Consider the following 18,613-nt stretch of genomic DNA (forward strand, 5'->3'; position numbering starts at 1 on the left):
CAAGTGAATACAACAGGGATCAAAATGTCATTATTTTTCTGTACTGAAGACAGCTGGTTTAGCCATCAGTTTAAAGTCTACCATGCAATGCTTTCTACACATCCTGTGAAAGGTACTGTTATTTTACTCATACATGATCCCTAGAATATGCTTAAACTTTTTTATTGCCTTAATTGTTACCATGTTTGCTGGGATGAGTATATTCAGATTTCAGATTGCTGTATTTGCTTTGTTATCTTAGGGAGGTTTGCTGCTTGCCAGGGTGTCACATTCAGGACACATTGGGAAGACTGACAAAGCTTATTGGTTCCTCAAACATGTGCCCTCTGCTGCTTTTCCATATTGGCACACAGAGTACTACTGGGGAGACCGTGACAGTATGAAAAGTGACTGTATGGCTCTGGAAGTATTAATCAAGGCCATGGAGTCCTCATTGTTTTCTTACTCTTGCCAGTGAAGTGTAGGGGAGTGGACAGATCCTGCATGTCAACCATAGTTTGCACAGCTGATTTTAACCAAGAGGGTTTTGTGATCATGGGAACCTCTTTGAGGATTGAGGATTGCATGGAGGAGATAGGATCCATTTAAGCAAAAAAAAAAAAAAAGCATCTTTGCCAACAGGCTGGCCAACCTTATGAGGAAAGCTATAAGCAGGAACAAGGGAGGGGAGAGTATGACCAGTGATCAAGGAAGGAATTGATTGATTTGGCAAGCAAGCAGTGAGGTGATGTGAACAGGAGTAATCCCGTGCTCAAGAAACCAACGATGAAAGATGTCCACCTCAAGTATATTCATGTAAGTAAGGATCTGTGTGCATCACAGCAATGTGAAGAAAGCTCTCATGCTGTTTCTGGGAAATCAACATGACTTGATGTCTTTCTGAAGTACCTGTACACTAATGCATGCAGCACATTGAAAAAAGAGGAGGAATTAGTGTGCAGTTGCACATTGGTATGATAAAGTGGTGGGATAGCTCATGCAGCTGTAGTATGGGAAGGAATAGGTAGAGACTGTTCAGGAAGGACAACACAGGAATGACAGGCCAGGAAAGTAAGCAGGGAACATTGCTATTTTTGTGAGGAAGAACCTAGAATGCTTGAAATTGTGTAGGAACTGATGATGAGCCCTCCAAGAACTTAGGAGCCAGGATTATTGAGCATCTTAACATGGACAACATTATGGCAAGTATCTGTCATATCACTCTGATACCTGCTGGAGCAACAACACAACAGGTCACAAGTAGTCCTGAAGTTTTCTGAAGTGCATTGATGTCAATGTTCTGAGACAGCTGATCAAGGAAACAGCTGGGGAAGGGGCCTTGTTCTGGACCTCGTGCTTTCACACAAGGAAGAACTGGTGGTTAATGTGGAGATATGGGGCACCTTTGGCTGCAGGGACTATTAGATGGTGGCATTCAGGTCAAGATTCTGAGAGGAGGGAGCAAAGCAAAAAATCATTATCACAAATCTGGGCTTTGGGAGAGCAGGCTTTTGCCTTTTCAGATACTTGCTTGGAAGAATCCCATGGGGATATGGTCATGAAGAAAAGAGGAGCTCAGGAAAACTGGTTCAATCATAACCAGCCTTATAGCCTTCTGTGATTATATGACTGTCTTAGTACCTGAAGGGAAAGTAGCAGATGTTTTTTGTATTAACTTTCATAAAGGCTTTTTACACTGTCATAATGTCATAAAAGTGATGGTAAGTGAGCAGTGTGATAGACTTAAAACTGACTGAAATGCCATGTGTGAGAGCACTGACACTAGTGGTGTATCATCAGGGGTCACTTTTGCACTGAGTAGTACTTGCCATGTCATTAGTGACCTAGATAGGATAGGATTCATACACCCTTAGCAAGTTTACAGGCAATACAAAACTAGGAGGAATGACTCATACAGCAGATGGTTCTGCTGCAATTCAGAGGGTCTGAACAGGCTGGAGAATTGGACTGAGAAGAATCTGGTGATGTTCAGCAAGGGAAAATGTAATGTCCTGTACATCAGGGAAGAGTAACATCCTACTGAGAAGCAACTATTTGGAAGGTAGTTTTGCCTAGAAGGATCTTGGTGTCCCAGTGGGCAAGAGAGTGACCATGAGCCAAGAATGTGTCCTCACTACAAAGAGAGTTGTCAGCAAGTCAAAGGAAGTGATGGTACTCCTTACTGTGTGAACACAGTAAGGAGTACCATCACTTCTTTTGACTTGCTGACAAGTTCTGGGCTCCCCAATTCAAAGGATTTGCAGACTTACTAGAGGAAGCCCAGCAAAGGGTCACAAAGATGATGAAGGGACTAGAACATCACTTAGATGAAGAGAGGCTGAGCAAGCTGGGACTGTTCCGTCTAGAGAAAAGAAGGCTCAGGAGAGTGTGGGGAGAAAATCTTAAGAAGAGGGAGCCAGGCTCTTCTTGTCAGTGCCCACTGACAGGAGAAGTGGGAGTGGGTGCAGGAAGTTCAGCCTCAACACAAGAAAATACTCTTTTTTGGTGTGAGGGTAGTCATTGCCAATCTAAATGTTTCTGTGGGGTTTTTTGCTTTTTTCATTCCCCTGAAATTCACGGGAGTAAAGTAAACAACCCCATTTTGTTTTCTTAAATCTCACTGTTCTGGAGTTGAAGTTTCATTGCTGCCTTCTAGAACATAATGGCTATGCTGTGTTGTATTTGAAAACCAAGGCCATTTCTGTTATCCCCAGACTTGGGATTTTTACATTCATTTCTGAGTCAGTAGTTGTCCTCATTTAGGGACTAAAATCAAAACTAGGCCTTTTAGAGGCCATTGGACAAGACAAAAAAAGCAGCAGTTAGTTACTGGAGTGTGTTTAAGCAGCATAACTTTGAAATTGCTTGTACATAGCTCTTTAGGTATCTTTGCCTAGCACGCTGATATTACATCTAGGGACATGTGTGCTTCTCAGGGTTGTGCTGAGCTCTTAATGGGAACAAACCAAGACCACCATCAGATCATTGTTAATGTATAGGGCACAGCTTGGAATTAATTCAAATTTGCGTAGCCATGGGAACTGCCATATGAACATAGGCAGCAGTTACAAAAGCAGAAGCTCTTCAGGTGGGAATAGTCCATGTGCAAGTTCACTTCATACCCTCTTTGTTTTCTCTCAAGTTTGGTAATTCTCTTTTGAGATGCAGGGTGAGATGAACTGAAAAGGTTTTGGCAGTGTTGGGAGGATTGTCTGATATACCTTTCCCAATTGTTGTCAGTTTAGCAAATGCTTTGAGATTAATTAAAATCATTAATTCAGTTAATTAATTAAAGCATTTTAAATGCTTTTATGGGGAGAGGCCACTGAAATATCTGGACTATATGTACATCATTAGCCTAAGCATCTTAAAACCCCTTTTGCAAGTGAGCAGCCTTTTTTTCCACTACTTGGTTTTGTCCTACAGAGCTAATGTTGGTCTGTGATTATACATAAATAACAAGTGAAATAGTTAAACTATTTATATTAAAATACAAAAATTCCACATGAGAAGGCTTTAGTAGAAATGCTGTTTCTAGTGGTAGTTGCATGTGTGCTTAAGAAAAAGGACAGGTGGTGCCATTCCACACTTACTCTACTGCCACAGGTGGATTGACCCCGTCTGGCTGCCAGACCCTCTACCCAGCTGCTTTCTCACTCCCCCGTCTCAGCAGAACACGGGAAGAAAATCAGGTGAAGAAGTTTCTGGGTCAAGATAAAGCCAGGGAGATCCCTTAGGGATTGCTGTCATGGGCAAAACAGGTTTAACTTGTGATAAAGGATTTGAATGTATTGCCAATTAAAAATAGAGTAGTCTGGGAGAGAAGAAAGACAAATCAGTAAACACCTTACCTCTCCCTGCCCACTTCAACTTTTTCCTAAAGGCTCAAGTTTACTCTCTCATCTCTGACTATTCTACCTCCTTCCTGATGCAACTCCTGGAGTGACACGGGGGATTATGTGGGTTGTGGTCAGTTCATAACACAGTGTCTGTTGCCCTTTCCTCCTCACACTTGCCTGCTGCTTCCTCTGCCTGGTGTATCCTCCTCTCACAGGATACTATCCTTCATGGATTGCTCCAGCATTAGTTGTCTGTATGGGCTGCTCCAGTGTGTGTCCCCAGTGGGCAGTTTTTGCCAGAAAGTTTGCTTATTAGTGGGATTCTCCCTACAGCTTCTGCCAGAGCCTGCTCCAGCATGGGCTCTCCATGGACTACCTCCAGCAAGTATCCCTGTGCTGCAGTGGATCCTCTGGGGACTGCAGGTGGATCTCTACTTCACTGTGGTCCTCCATAGGTTGCAGGGGACAGCCTGCCTCACCATGCTCTTCAATGGGCTCCAAGCACCTCCTCCATCACTGACCTTGGTGTATGCAAAGCTGTTTCTCTCCCTTCTCCTTGCCTGCCGTCCATTTGTTGTGTGTCCCCCTGTCTGTCTGTCTGTCTCTCTCACACACAGACGCATGCAGCAGCTATGGAGGACTTTTTACCCTTTCTCATTATCACAGAGATTCTACCAGCATCAATTATGGGCTCAGCTTTGTCCAGTGGTGGGTCTGTTGAGCCAGGTGGAGTCATTGGTGTCCACCACAGGGCAGCTCCCAGCCTCCTCTTACAGAGCCTATACCGGCTGCTGACACCTTGCCATGGAGACCTAATGTACTTGCCTTGGCAAGTCTAACCCAACGCCACTTCTAAGGCAGCTGCACATGGCGTGGAACTAAAGTTTGCTTTGACTCTGGTTATTTGCTTGATGCACAAAAGCCAGACATGATGAAAATAGATTTGTGGTGTCTTTTGTATTGTGGTAGCCAGAAGTCTTGGCTATCCTAAGAAAGTTTGGCTGCATATGTAAGATAATTGGTTATGGTGGAGTAAGCATTCATCTTTGTATTCTCAGCCCGTGCTGGTATCTGGTGTCCATAAGAAGTTGAAGTCAGAGCTTTGGAAACCAGAAGCTTTCAGCCTGGAATTTGGAGATCAAGATGTAGATTTGGTGAACTGCAGGAACTGTGCCATAATTTCAGACGTGAAAGTGCGTGACTTCTGGGATGGCTTTGAGATAATATCTAGTAAGTAATATTTATGGCTGACTAGTTTAACTGAGCAGTCTGTCTTGCTATCTTCAACTCTTCATTTTCCACCTATTTTCCTAAAAAATAAATTAAGAAAAAATCCAAATAACTATCAGTCTCATCCAAAGAAGCCATTGCTCTTTACATATAGCACACCCTGGAAAATGCTTTATTTGTGAAGATTAGGGTAGGACCGTCCAAGAGAACTGTCTGTACTGCAGTGTGTTGGTGTGTATAATTTCATGTGTCAAAAAATGCTTCATTTCATGGGAAACTGCTTGTTTGGTTTTTTTTTAACTTTTACCAGTGAAATTGATCCTCAGTTACCATTTTTAAGAAAGTAAGTAATGTGAAGGTAGCTTCACTCTCCTTTCAACCTCAATTTTTATTGCAAAACTAAAGGGAGCCTGCTGAGCTAAAACAGACAGAAACTTTTGATACTAAAATTTGGGTTTGGTAAATTTGACATACAAATGCAAATTTATATATATTATGAATGGCAATGCTATATGCGTGACTCACATGATAACACATTATTTAATGCTCAAGTTCTTCTTTGAGAAAAAACCTTCTGTCAAGTGTAGATGGGGAAACTAACTAATTAAAATTTCTGGGGACATAACGGGTCAGGTTAAAGAGCTTCTAAAAAACAGAGTGCTCCATTTTAGATTGTATATACCTAGACCTGAGTGGTTTTATAGTTACAGGTGTTAAGAGCTTTAAAAGTTCATTGCAATGTTGCTGATTTTAGAGTTGTGTATAAAATGTTTTCTGTGTTTATTTCTGTGTGTATATTGCAGAAATGGTGAACTGTTGGATGACGTAATGGAATGTTCATTCAACAGTCAATGAAATTATATATTTGCAGACAAAGAATATTCCCTTCCTAGTAATTTTCTAATCCATAAACTCCCTGATTTTGACTTATTTGGTTTTTTTTTGTTTGTTTGTTTTATGGTTAGTACAGAATGTTGTATTTTGTTCTGTTAAATTTCGTACTGTTTTTGTTATTAATCAGAAATAAATGGCCTTGAAGGGGGATATAATGGTGTGGTCTTTGTGTATTGACAATAATTGGGAAAGTTCACAAACTCTTCACTTTTGTGCTGGGGTCATTAATGAAAATAGTGAATTTGTATGAGTCAGTTTATCTTTGAGAAATGTTACTTGTAGTTTGTCTCCAGACACAGGCACACTTTGCTTCTTTCAGCAAAATCAGCTTTGGCTTTTCTTTTAGACAAAGCATTTACCACACTATACATGAGAAATATTAGTGACCTAGACTGGAAAACCTTATTACTCTTGATAATTTCTTTTAAATACATTTTATGTAGAGTTTCTTCAGTTATGTTCAAGTCCTAGTACAGAGGAATATTATTTACTGCTAATCCAGATATTTCACATTCTAATTCTTATGAAAACTGTTGGCAAATAACCTAATGTCTCTGACTTCCCTGAATTACATGAATTCTAATTTTTTTTAAGTACGTGGCTGGCTCCCACCCTCACATTAAGTTACCAAAGAGATGCAGAACAGCCACTGACTTTGGAGGTGTTATTGAGATTACTCTATATGATACATTAATTAATTTCAATCTTTTGCTGTTTCTTGTAATATTTTCGGGCTCAAAGTGGACTTTTGAGAGGTCTGACTTTGTTTTGATCCTTCTTACACCTGCTTTTCTTTGCTGATATTTTCTGGGGTTTGTTCAGTTTCACGTAATTTGTTGGATCTATATACTATCATCCAGGTAGTTCCTCACTCTGCCCTTTCTGAATAGCCTCCCTACAGGCTGCTTCTTGTTTAGAACAAAGATACTTGATGAATTCAAAGTTTTGAATATGGGAAGTTGTGAAACATCTTTAAATTCAAGTCCTTGAGCTTTTTCGCCTCTCTAAAATCTGTAGCTTATCAAAGTTTATCTTCTTCAGTTTACGTATCTGCAGTCCTTAATTCCTTTTAATTTCAATAAAATATTTTTTTTATATTGCAAACTCAGGCAGTCTTCTGTAGCCTGTTGATATGTAATGCAGATGTAATTCACAGGTCTCCAAGTCCTAATTTCTTAGATATGCTTTCTCTTCCAGTGCTGTCAGGATCTCTGCTAGATCAGGTTGGCTGAAAATTCTCAGTAAGGTAGGAAGCAGTGAAGGGTGTTTCTCGCTAGGGAAATCGGGATGTTAAAGTCTTTAAGACTGCTAGTTTTTTTAATTTGTGGCTTTGTGTAGATTTGTGAAAAATCTTCTAGAAGAGTGAACTTTGTTTTTCTCCAAATGTTACAGTGAGGTCTAAGCTACTTGTGTACCACTTCAAGATAGACTCTCTTCACCCTAAATTCTGAGGTAGGAAAGCAGTTGATATGGTCAGTGCTGTCATAGCATACATCCACTGTTGCATGTGTAATGCCATCTTTCTGTGCTGCTCACTTTCTTTTTCCAGTCAGGACTTGTGTAAAACTCTTAAAGCGAAGAACAAATGTTTGGTTTTGGCACTCTGCTAATTTGAGTTCCTTCAGCAAAGAAGAATTAAAAAAACCTAAAGGCAGTCTTCCTTTGTGACCACCTGCCCTTTAGCATTTTTTAATTTAGTGTACCACGGTTTCTTGCTTTACACTGATGTTAGGATTGATTTCAGAACAAGAACCAATAACTTTAACTTTATAGAAGTACCGGTTCTCTTGAAATTAATGATAAAACTCCCTTGGACTAAGGAAGAATGATTTTGGAAAGGCTTGGTTTTGACCTGAATAAAAACTATTCTAAAACTTGGCAGCTGTGCAAGATCTGTCAAACTTCTGCTGTCGGTGATTATATCTGTGTATGTATACTTATATAGTTGTTAAATTGTTGTTGGTCATATTATGGTATTGCTTGGAAGCCGAAAACAAAACCAGGATCCATTTTACTGTGCATTTTAAGAGGTACAAAAACCCTTACAGCTTTAACAAGGTATGGGCTGTGGTAAAAAGATAGTACACAAAGAAATCTTAATTTGTTTCTTGCAGAACGGCTCAGGTCAGATGATGGTCAGCCAATGGTACTAAAGTTAAAGGACTGGCCTCCAGGGGAGGACTTCAGAGATATGATGCCTACAAGGTAAGTAACCTTTAGTATCAGTGCTGACAGAACTGTTGTAGGTGCTACAGGAGGATAATTCGCCTTTGTCTGTCTTTGTTCTCTAGGTTTGAGGACTTGATGGAAAATCTTCCTCTTCCTGAATATACCAAGAGAGATGGAAGACTGAATTTGGCTTCTAGGCTGCCAAGCTACTTTGTCCGTCCTGACTTGGGTCCCAAAATGTACAATGCATATGGTATGTGAGTATAGGTCTGCAGATACTGGTTTTTGTGACTCTTTATTACAGTTAGGGCAAATACAAGGCTGTGGCATAACACAAGGCTGTGGCTGTGGCAAAACTCAGTGCTTATCCTAGAGCCTGCTGTTACTTTCTTTTCATTTAGTCCTGCAGATCTATTCTTACATTAGCCCTCTCTCTGTCAGATGTGCCCTTTTCTCTAGAGATGTACATACAGTAAGTTAAGTGTGCAAACAATTATTAATATATATAACAGGCATAATACCAATACAGGGTTCAAGGAAAAGTTAGTATGTTTTTAGAGCAACATAAATAGTTAAGAGGAAAATTACCCACCTTCTGGGCACTGGTCTGTTATGATAGGTTCAGTGAATTGAATTCCTAACTTCAGAAGCTTTTACTTTAAACAGAAAATAGATAAATATGATGGTGATCCTGAAAACTCTTGTGGGCAGACACTTCTGTTACTGTTTGCTGATAGAAAATATATATTTTTTAAAATATTCTGGTTCTCTGCCATGTTACTTGCTAGAGATGGTTAAGCAGAGGTAGAAAGAGAGGGTGCTATTGAAAGGCCAGAGGGGAAAAAAGGGAACATACTAATAAGAAAGTCAAAGAATTAAGAAGCAAACATTTGAAATCTTTCTCCATTACTTAAAGTCACTTGAGGGATGTAAGTTCCTTCAACATGCAAAGATACAAGCACTTGAGTCTGCAGGTGTTTTTCCTTACTGAATTGTAATCTGAATCATTAATGATGAGCTAATCACTAACTGCTATGAATTCAACTGGTCCTGGATTTTACAGCTACTATGAGAAAATAAAAAACAGCTGGAGGCTTATACTTCTAACAGTCCATTGACTTGCTGCACACAGTAGGATCCTAATGCCACTTAAAGCAGTTCTCTCATGCTTCCAAGCAAAGGAAGACTTGCTTTGTGCTTATGATAACTAAGTTCTCTAGTACAGGTTGTATAAAATACTCTCAGAGAGACAAAATTGTAAAGTACAAGTTCTGGCTTTGGTGTTTAAATGCTTGTTTTCTCATGACTTGGGTAAACTATGTTTGCTGCTTCTGTTTCCTGTAAAATTAAAATACTGGTTATCAGTAAACTTTTTACTTACACTACACATGACATGAATATACATGCTTCAGTTGCTGTTTGCCTTCAGTGTGTGCTCTCACTGCTATACAAAGTTAGATTTCCAGACAGATTTTTCAGTTAGATTATAAGAGATTAGTCACAGAATTTAATTTTATTTTGCACTCTGTTATAGGCTTAATTACTGCAGAAGACAGACGAGTTGGTACCACAAACCTGCACTTGGATGTGTCTGATGCTGTTAACGTCATGGTGTATGTTGGGATTCCCATTGGGGAAGGGACCCATGATGATGGTAATGCTTAAGGAAAGCTGTTTTCTGTACACTAAAAATCAATTGTGTATGTAAGAAGCCTGTATATTTTATTGTTTAAGCTTGTCATTTCTATAATACATAATTCAAGTATACCAGGCAGTTTGCTACATTTGCAGCACATAATTAAAAGTGCAGTAACGTTTCATTAGTTTCCAACTGTGCCAGCAGCAGAGTTTTGCTAGAAATTAGGTACATTCCTGAAGAAATGTATCCTTGTATTTGAACAATTGTAGCTCAGTTTAAATTCAAGACTGAGTTTTGTGATTAGCCCTCAATTGACACATTCCCTGAATTCTGTTAAATTGAAACTTGATGGACTTAGAAAGGGCACTATATGATGCAACAGTTGCAGTGTGACTGAATTTAGTAGCTCAAAATGCTCTTTTCTCTATGTCAAAAGATGAGCAGCTTTTACATGGATTCCTCTTTCAGAGGTTCTGAAAACAATTGATGAGGGAGATGCTGATGATGTAACAAAGCAGCGAATCCATGAAGGAAGAGAGAAACCTGGAGCATTGTGGCACATCTATGCTGCCAAGGATGCTGAAAAGATACGGGAACTTCTCCGGAAGGTATGCTGGTTGCAAAGAAAGCTTGAGCTTACAGGGTTCCTTGACTAGCTTGCTTTTAGCAGTTGATGTATACAAATTGCTATCAATATCAAGTGCATAGGTATTGCACTTCTGTCTTTGAGGGCATTGATAGTTACTGTGTTCACAGGTTTTCAGCCTGGTCTGGAATCTTCATACTAACGCATGTTGCTGTTTAAGACCTAAATGACCTTAATGAAAATAATGTTCTACGTTGAAATAATTTGTTAGGTTTTTAGGTACAGACCATTTTGTGAGCCAGCAATATCAAGGTGCTGTGTCATGGTTTCCTTCCACCCCATATCTTGGCTCTAGGTTGGAGAAGAACAAGGCCAAGAAAATCCTCCAGATCATGACCCCATTCATGACCAAAGTTGGTACTTGGACCAGACCTTACGTAAGAGACTATATGATGAGTATGGTGTGCAAGGCTGGGCAATAGTGCAGTTCCTTGGCGATGCTGTGTTCATTCCTGCGGGTGCTCCCCATCAGGTAACTATACCAACTCTAGGCCCTATTGACAGATAGAATTTAATTGGAGGCACAGTTTTCAAATATATATTTTGAAAGGTCTGACTGAAAGGTAATTAATATCGCACACTTAAGGTTTCTTTTACTACATATGCAGTTCTTACATTACTAAAAGTTACGTAAATATCTGAATGATGTGTACATGAAATTGCAGGGGAAAAAAAAAGCTGGGGTGAATGGAGGGAAAGCATTTCTGTGTAGTGAAAGTTAAGCCAAGGAAACCAAATTCAAAGGTTAAAAGAACTTGCTTTAGGGAATGCTAATATATATGGGAGAACAGGAAACCTGTTAGATGTCATGTATTTTGTCCTCATTTTACTATTAGATGCAACTCTGTTAGTTTCTGGTTTCGATGAGTAAATGTGGCAGAGCCTTAATATGTGGGGTGGTATTGAGGGTTTTTGGGTGTTTGGTATTTGTTGTTGTTGATGTTTCTTTCGGGTTTTGGGGGTTTATTTGTTTTGTTTTGTATGGTTCATTGTCTTTATATTCAGTCATTTGATATGGATTTTTAGGTCCATAATTTGTACAGCTGCATTAAAGTGGCAGAAGATTTTGTATCTCCCGAACATGTGAAGCACTGCTTCCGTCTGACCCAGGAGTTCAGGCATCTGTCTAATACTCATACAAACCATGAGGATAAACTGCAGGTAACCATTTTATGTCAGTAAACACTAAATACATCCTGTGTATTGCCAGCTTACTTCAGTACTAGGAATGTATGTCTAAGGAAAGAGTAACGACTTCCCACAAATATGGAGGTTCTCATTTGATAGGGTACGTTACTTAAAAATTAAGTACTTCTGTCTACAGTACTATGTAAACAAAAATTAGCAGTAGACTTCTGCATTTCCAGAAAACTTTCCCCCATGAGACTAATGGACACATTGGTATTAATAAGTTTTTGAATGGCTGCATCCTAATGACAGCAGAGCAGACCAGAAAAAAAAAATCTTAAAAAGGAAGGAGCAGTGCTTTGTTTTGAAGAGAGATGTTTATTTGACCAAGTACACTTACGTTTGTTTCTTTATTGCCTAAAGGAATATTCTCTGAAAGTGAAGGCTGGCTTATTTAAGTCAGGGATATGGTTTAGTGATGGACTTGGCAGTGTTAGGTGTGTGGTTGGATTCGATGATCTTAATGGTCTTAGCCAACATATATTAGTCCTAAAATTGTGTGTTTTTGTTTGAGGAACTGTGCCTGCTTTAACTATTAATTATGCACAGAATATAATAGGATGTTCTATTGTTCTAACACAAGGACACTGGATGTAAGACAGTAAGTTCTACAGAGAGAAGACCATTGGAGATCTTGTTGGATTTTGTCTAAGACTTTTGAAGCATTAGTAACTGCTCACTTTGCAGATTTTGTGGTCAGCATTTTTTGTGTATCAGTAATTACACATGTATGTGAAAGGAAGGAGGGTGGAGATCTGCAGAATGGCTGTCCTCATCGAAGTACACAGTATATGGTCACTCTCCAGAATGTCACCCAAGGATGTCAGAATCTACAATGTTAATTCTTTCATACCAATTCAATGAAAGTTTGCTGTAAATTTCTGTGTGAATCTTCATGGGATTATAAAGGAAAGCAGAAGTAGAATCAACTCATTCTGGTATATAACACTGTACCTTTTCAGCTGTGATGATACAAATGCAGAAGTGTTTCTGCAAATTAAGAGGTTGCAAATGAATAATGCTTATTATTTAAAAAAAGAACCAAGAAATAAAAACCCACAAGATGCAACTCAGTAATACTGTGAAAAGGAATACCAGCTGTATTTGTCTCAGTATTTTTTTTAATTTGTCATTTTAAATTATATTTTTATATATTAAAATACACAGAGAAAATAATATCTCCATAAATTATACCAAAAATGATGTCACATGTACATCAGGAAAAGATGATGGTGCTTGGCAGTTAGTTGAGCAAGTGCAATTGAGCCACTCACTTAGGAGGTGAAACTGTTCTGTTCAACACCTGAAAACAGATTTCAAATAAACTTAGATCAGAAAAAATCAGGAACTAGACAGAACTTTGATTCTTAAATAGGTAACTGTGAAAAAGATAGCAGTGAGTACTAATGGATTTCTCATCTTGTGCTTGTCTTTCTGCAAGATTCACAAATTTGAAGAATTTCTAGCCTCTATGCAAAGAAAACAGGATGATTTGTTGCATCATCTTAATTTTCATAGGATTAAACCTTATGATTTTCTTACATCTTTTAGATGTGATTCATGTGAGTCTCTAAGTGACTTGGATCAAAAGGACTTTTTCAAAGTAAACTCATATATATGTAACTTTGTAGTGCACTTCCTCCTAGCTCTCACAAGAGAAGGAATTATCCTAAAACCACACGAGTAAATATAAGTTGCTGAGTGATGAGAAAATGAGTTAATAAATCAGTGCAGGTGTCTAAGATACTTGCAATCTGTGACAGTTGAAATATGTGCTGTTGGTATCCTGAAGCAAAAAGAGTATAAATTTTATGTATACTCACCAACTATTATAAATTCAGCTGTCAAAATTGATCGAATAGCTGTGTAAGACTCTCCTTGTTACTCCGTAGAAGTTGATTTTTTTTTTTCCTATTGCAGGTGAAGAACATTATCTACCATGCAGTGAAAGATGCTGTTGGCACACTGAAAGCTCATGAATCTAAACTAGCTAGATCGTAGGAATTGCTAATTCCAAATGCCCTGTCAAGTAGGCCTTTTGCTCATGGTATATACAGGGACTGCACATGACTGCCTCTGCAGGAGCTTCTTACTGGGAGCTGGTGTGGTCAGTATTACACTCTTCAGCCACTGTTTTCTACGCTGCCTCAACACAGAAGGTCTAATGGAAGGTCGCACTGTTTAAATGCAGAATTCCAGATTCTCAAAGGTGCCATATCCCTTTCCTGTGGCCTTTTGCAAATTGAAAGAACATGGAAACCACTTGGTGTTCCTTCATATTATGATCAAAAATGATATAAAGAGTGTGGATGGTTTTTTCCCTCATGACTAGTTAGACTCACAAAGTTAGACAGAACGTGCTGGAAGTGGGTTGTCCTACTGCAGACTTGGTTGATAACTGCTGAAAGAATGTGACCAACAGTAGCCCAACTGCAGAAATTCAAACAGACTCCTCGTGTGAGATACAGGCCAAGGAAAAGGATAAAGCTATTCTCTGCACTCCCCTTCTTCTAGCCATTTCTCTATACACTGTAGAGTTGCAGAACTAAAGGGAGAACCCACTTTTTTTTCCCCAGGGAGACTCCAGAATTAAGAGAATTGTGTATTTAGTGAAAAAATAGGTTTGTAGTGAAACAGTTAATATTTCATGAAAGTAGATATTTTTAGTATTTTTGAAGTACCACAGTTGTTCCTGGATTTTCAAGGAAAGGTGTATTACATTTAGTCTTCCTTTCAGTAAAATCAATAAGTGATTTTTAGAAAGCAGTCCAAAATAGCACAAAAACAGCCAAAGGAGAATTGAGTAGAAATTGACATCCCGCCTCCCTTGCCCATATTACCTCACCTATCTTCCTCCCTCTCTCTATGCCACCCTGCTTCCTCAGAATGAAAAGTAAAAAGGAGTATAAACTCTGTTCTCACAAGGAGATGTTGTACATCTCTCCCTGCACTGGTGACTGCAGGCAATATTCACCCAATACCAGTGCTACCTGAAAACATCTATAAAGCATATATCCTTTCCAAAGTGAAGGAAAAGTTAACTTTTGGTGTCAACTTTGTCCAGAACTATTTTAAGTAAAATGTTCCTGCTTGATAGAACTGTATTCAGAATTTACTAATGTCAGCATTGATGCAATGGATTTCATTGTCCGGGTACATGGGGAAATGTATCGACCTTATCTCCAGCTGTACTGTAGTGCCACTTGCAGGCCTGTTAATATGTTCACGGTTATTTCATTTTTTAAAAAATAAAAGTCATTTACTGTAACAGGCTGGGCAGTTTTTTTTCATACCTGTACACTGATCTTCCTGCCTTGAGGTTGTTTCAGCCTCTGCCTCTGGTGTAGTGTAGGCTGCCTGCTAATTTTGACCTGCTGTTTTTGACCAGAGGGCTCATCTGGTTTAACCTGGCATCCCAAGTATCTGCTGGGAGCACACCAAACTGCCTGCCATTTCTTGATTCTTCAAGGTAGTTTGGGTAGAGGATCTGTCTTGTCATAAAAAACATCTCTTGTACTGTGCTTCCCATCTCTGTCTTCCTAGCAGGTCCAGAGATGGCCTCTCCACTGGACATATGGATGGGGTGGTAAAAGTTCTGTGGTTTCTGACCTTGGAGGTTGTGATGGCAGCAGCAGTTCTGTTCACTGACATGTGGCATTCTAGCAGCTTCTCAGTTTGATTATTAGGTGCAAAGTCCAGTCACAGGCTTTTGCTGCCTCATACCTTTGCAGCTATCCTGTGAATATGAGCCAGTTTATGTTCTAGAGATTAAAAGGGTTATTCCAGACCCATGAATCATTCAGCTTTGCTGTATTCTCTTGTGTACAATTTCTTGTGCACATCTGTTGTACTCTGTGCGTAAAAATTAATTATAACTGAGATGTTTCCCTCATTTGTGTGTGTATGTATGTGTATAAGCACTAGACTTGGATAAAGATCAAAAAGGCAGACTATATCTAATACAGTTCCATGAGTAATTTTGAATGCAGTGATCTACAATAAGAATTTTGTCTTATTCTAAACCTTTGTTTAGTTTGAGTCTGTCAAGTACTGCTTCTGTTTCTTGAATTTCCTTTTTTACTAATCATTGAGTACAACCAATCTGAAGCAATATTCAGCCAAAATCAGAGGGATTACTAAAATTAAGAAATACCATAGAATCATAAAATGGCCTATGTTGGAAGATGTCTTAAAGATCATCAAATTGTTCTGACATACAGAGCTTATACCACAAGTAGCCAGCCAAAGTGGTTATAAAATTGACTTAAGATATATAATCAGTAGTTTTTACCACTGTATTTTCTAGATCAAGATTTTAATGGGCAGCTGGTATGTTACATAGAATGTAAACAGATTAAAACAGACATCATAAATCTTAGGGGTTTTAGCAGAGGGAGAACAAAAACTTGAGTTACATGACTTAATATAATTTGCTGTAGTCATCACACTTGTTCTACCTAATGCTCTCTTGCCGTTACTAAATGGAGGTGCATGAGACAGTGGGCAGCACCATTTTTGAATACGGGCTTTAAACTCTGATGTCTTTTAGCCAATGTGCTGTGTAACTACAGACAAGATGAAGCAAGAATTCAGGAATATATGGCTGTTGGCCTGCCCAAGTGAATTTAGATTGCATTCACAATACTGAAGATTGGTGTGTACTCAGCCATGTAAAGGTGTAATGTCCCCAGTCTGAAGATTTCACTTCTTTTCAACCAAAAAACTTCCTTTTCTTGATACTGAATAAAAATGTAACAGCATTCAAAGTTTAATTTTACAAAACCTAAATCTTTACTCTGATGCAACTGTACCAGACAACATAAATATAGGAAAAAAATAAGTACCTAATACATCTAAAGTTATGTTCTATGTACCATTTCTGTGAAGATTCTTAGATGGCCTTTTGTAAAACCTGAGGATGTGGAATCAGAATTGCAACAGTGAAGTTAGATGCTAAGCAGTAACTTGAATTTACAATCCAAATAAGATTAAAAAAGTTTTGAGGCATGGATATTATTTAAAACTATTGCTCCCCTGTATGTATAATTTCCTTCTTCTTCACTCCTGATAGCCCTTTGATAGCTCTGAGCTTCTACAGTTGAGATACTGGTTGAGGTGTATGACACACTAAGTGATTTATGCATGCCTCAACCACACCTTGTAAGCATTGATCCAGTGGAAAATGATTGTGAAACTACACAGCATGTGAGTGAAGCATAGCATAGAAGGAGCTGTTGACAATACATCTTCCCAGTTCTGGTTACTGGAATCTTACCTTCTGATTTTCAACTTCAGTGTTTCCCCAAACTTACCCCGATAGCTGGTATGCATGCCAATGCCTGCTTGTGGTTACTATTTTCCAGTGCAACTCAGAATCTAAAATCAGCCCACAGCTTCTTTCCTCTCAATTGGCAGTGTCTTAAAGATTCCTATTCTCAGCTTTGGAAAAAGAACTGCACATTCCAACCAGACATTTGAAAAATAACCAGGCAGAAATCATCTTACTTTTCTCTCTTATCTCCCTCATTCCCCTGCCGTGCATGAGCTTTTTATTTATCTCTGCCTGTATATAGTCTATTAGGAAAATGGTAATGTAAGTTGCAAGAGCTGGATACAAAGAGCTGAACAAAATACAGCTGCTTCCTCTAGGAAGGTATCTTCTAAGTGAATAGCTTTCAGTCACAAAACTGTTAAAGAAATGTTCTCAGAACAATTACAGTGTCATTTTTGGCTGTCTGCTTGCACTTCTTCTGTTTCCCTTACTTCTTTCACCTTTTGATACTCTTCCACTACAATCTGCACTTTTGTGCTTCAGAGAGGGTTCCCATTGTGCTCTTCCACTTCACCTGTATTCTTAAGACCCATATTTAGTCTGTTAAACTTTTCCAGAGGGCATCCTATATTTTTGAGCCCTGATGAATTGCTGTTCCTTCTTCAACATAGCAGCTTCTGCCTGAACCTCAGCTTCAGCAGGGTCTCTGAATCTGACCTGGCTTTTTTCTCACTGTAGCTTTGCTTAAGCTGCTCTATTTGAGGAACAGCTTGTTTGATTTCCATGCTTTATTGTCTAGCCACAGCAGATTGATAGATATTTGGTGACCTATTTGGATTATTTGTAGAACACAGGTTTATCATGAGTTGTTTCAGCAGTAGCATAACTGCAAAAAAACCCATACAGCCTTAATTTGAAAATGAGTGATGAATTGCTTTCCTGGGTAGGTCTTAATTACACAGCATTATACTATATTACTAATAACTTGATTAAAAAATACTAATAAATACTTTAATTTTCACTTAACCTGCAGCTGACTTTTGTTGCAAAAATAGCCCTTTAAACTACCAGTAGTTTCTTCTTGTGGAAAGGTAAGTTAATTAATTAATCTGTCATTTTTATTTATGATATGGAAAAAAATTGAACAACTTACTGCTAAATGTAAATCGCTAACTTAAAATACCTTCTCTGAAGTTGTTCTAAAGCTTAAAATCCTATTTAACAGTGAGCTGGCACTACATTTACTACCTTCTCTACTGATGTTGAGATTCTGTTGTTTTTACCACCATTTCTGTCTAATGCACTGTAGATTTTCATACTGCCCCTTGGCACATTAAATAGCTTAAAACACTAAGGCACATTTTATTTAGGTGTTAACTTACCCATGCTGCAAGTATTTAGCTCTCACACTGTCATATGTGTTACTCACCAGATCTCTGCATTTTCCCTCTTCTGTTTGTTTCTCCCACTCACCCAAGCATGAGCAAACTACTCAAGGAACAGACCTGTTGCTGCGTTGGTCACTGATAGGAAACTGATGCAGTCAGAAATGTAGTCATTTTATTGAAGGTTTTGCGTGTTATTTGGTGGTGAAAGCAGATTCCTTTTATCCTATTAGTAGGTCAGTTATGCCATCAGTGGTGTAAATTGTGCAGTCCCTTATGTAATAATTTTGTGGCCATTCATATCCAAAAGCAGACTGTGACAAAATGTTCTTTGTCATGGTCTGTAGAGACATTTGTGTTTTCATCTCTTGC

The 18,613-nt window shown here is 38.7% G+C and overlaps 1 protein-coding gene across 7 annotated transcripts in view; it reads left to right on the forward strand.

Moving 5' to 3' along the window:
• Positions 1-14,852, forward strand: part of KDM3B (lysine demethylase 3B) — a 47,376-nt gene extending 32,524 nt beyond the window's left edge. For 6 of the 7 annotated variants that reach the window (XM_085591650.1, XM_085591652.1, XM_085591647.1 and 3 more), the window contains exons 17-24: positions 4,877-5,048; positions 8,057-8,147; positions 8,234-8,364; positions 9,646-9,765; positions 10,219-10,358; positions 10,692-10,868; positions 11,423-11,557; positions 13,505-14,852. In XM_085591650.1, the coding sequence (XP_085447776.1) occupies positions 4,877-5,048; positions 8,057-8,147; positions 8,234-8,364; positions 9,646-9,765; positions 10,219-10,358; positions 10,692-10,868; positions 11,423-11,557; positions 13,505-13,585 (1,047 nt within the window). In that variant the 3' untranslated portion in view covers positions 13,586-14,852. Of the gene's footprint in view, positions 1-621; positions 796-4,876; positions 5,049-8,056; positions 8,148-8,233; positions 8,365-9,645; positions 9,766-10,218; positions 10,359-10,691; positions 10,869-11,422; positions 11,558-13,504 lie in introns of those variants that run through there. The other variant, XR_014958369.1, reaches the window with a different exon arrangement.
• Positions 14,853-18,613: the final 3,761 nt, after the last annotated feature.

Source organism: Lonchura striata, chromosome 13, assembly GCF_050655825.1.
Source record: "Lonchura striata isolate lonStrDom1 chromosome 13, ASM5065582v1, whole genome shotgun sequence".
NCBI classification, from domain to species: domain Eukaryota; kingdom Metazoa; phylum Chordata; class Aves; order Passeriformes; family Estrildidae; genus Lonchura; species Lonchura striata.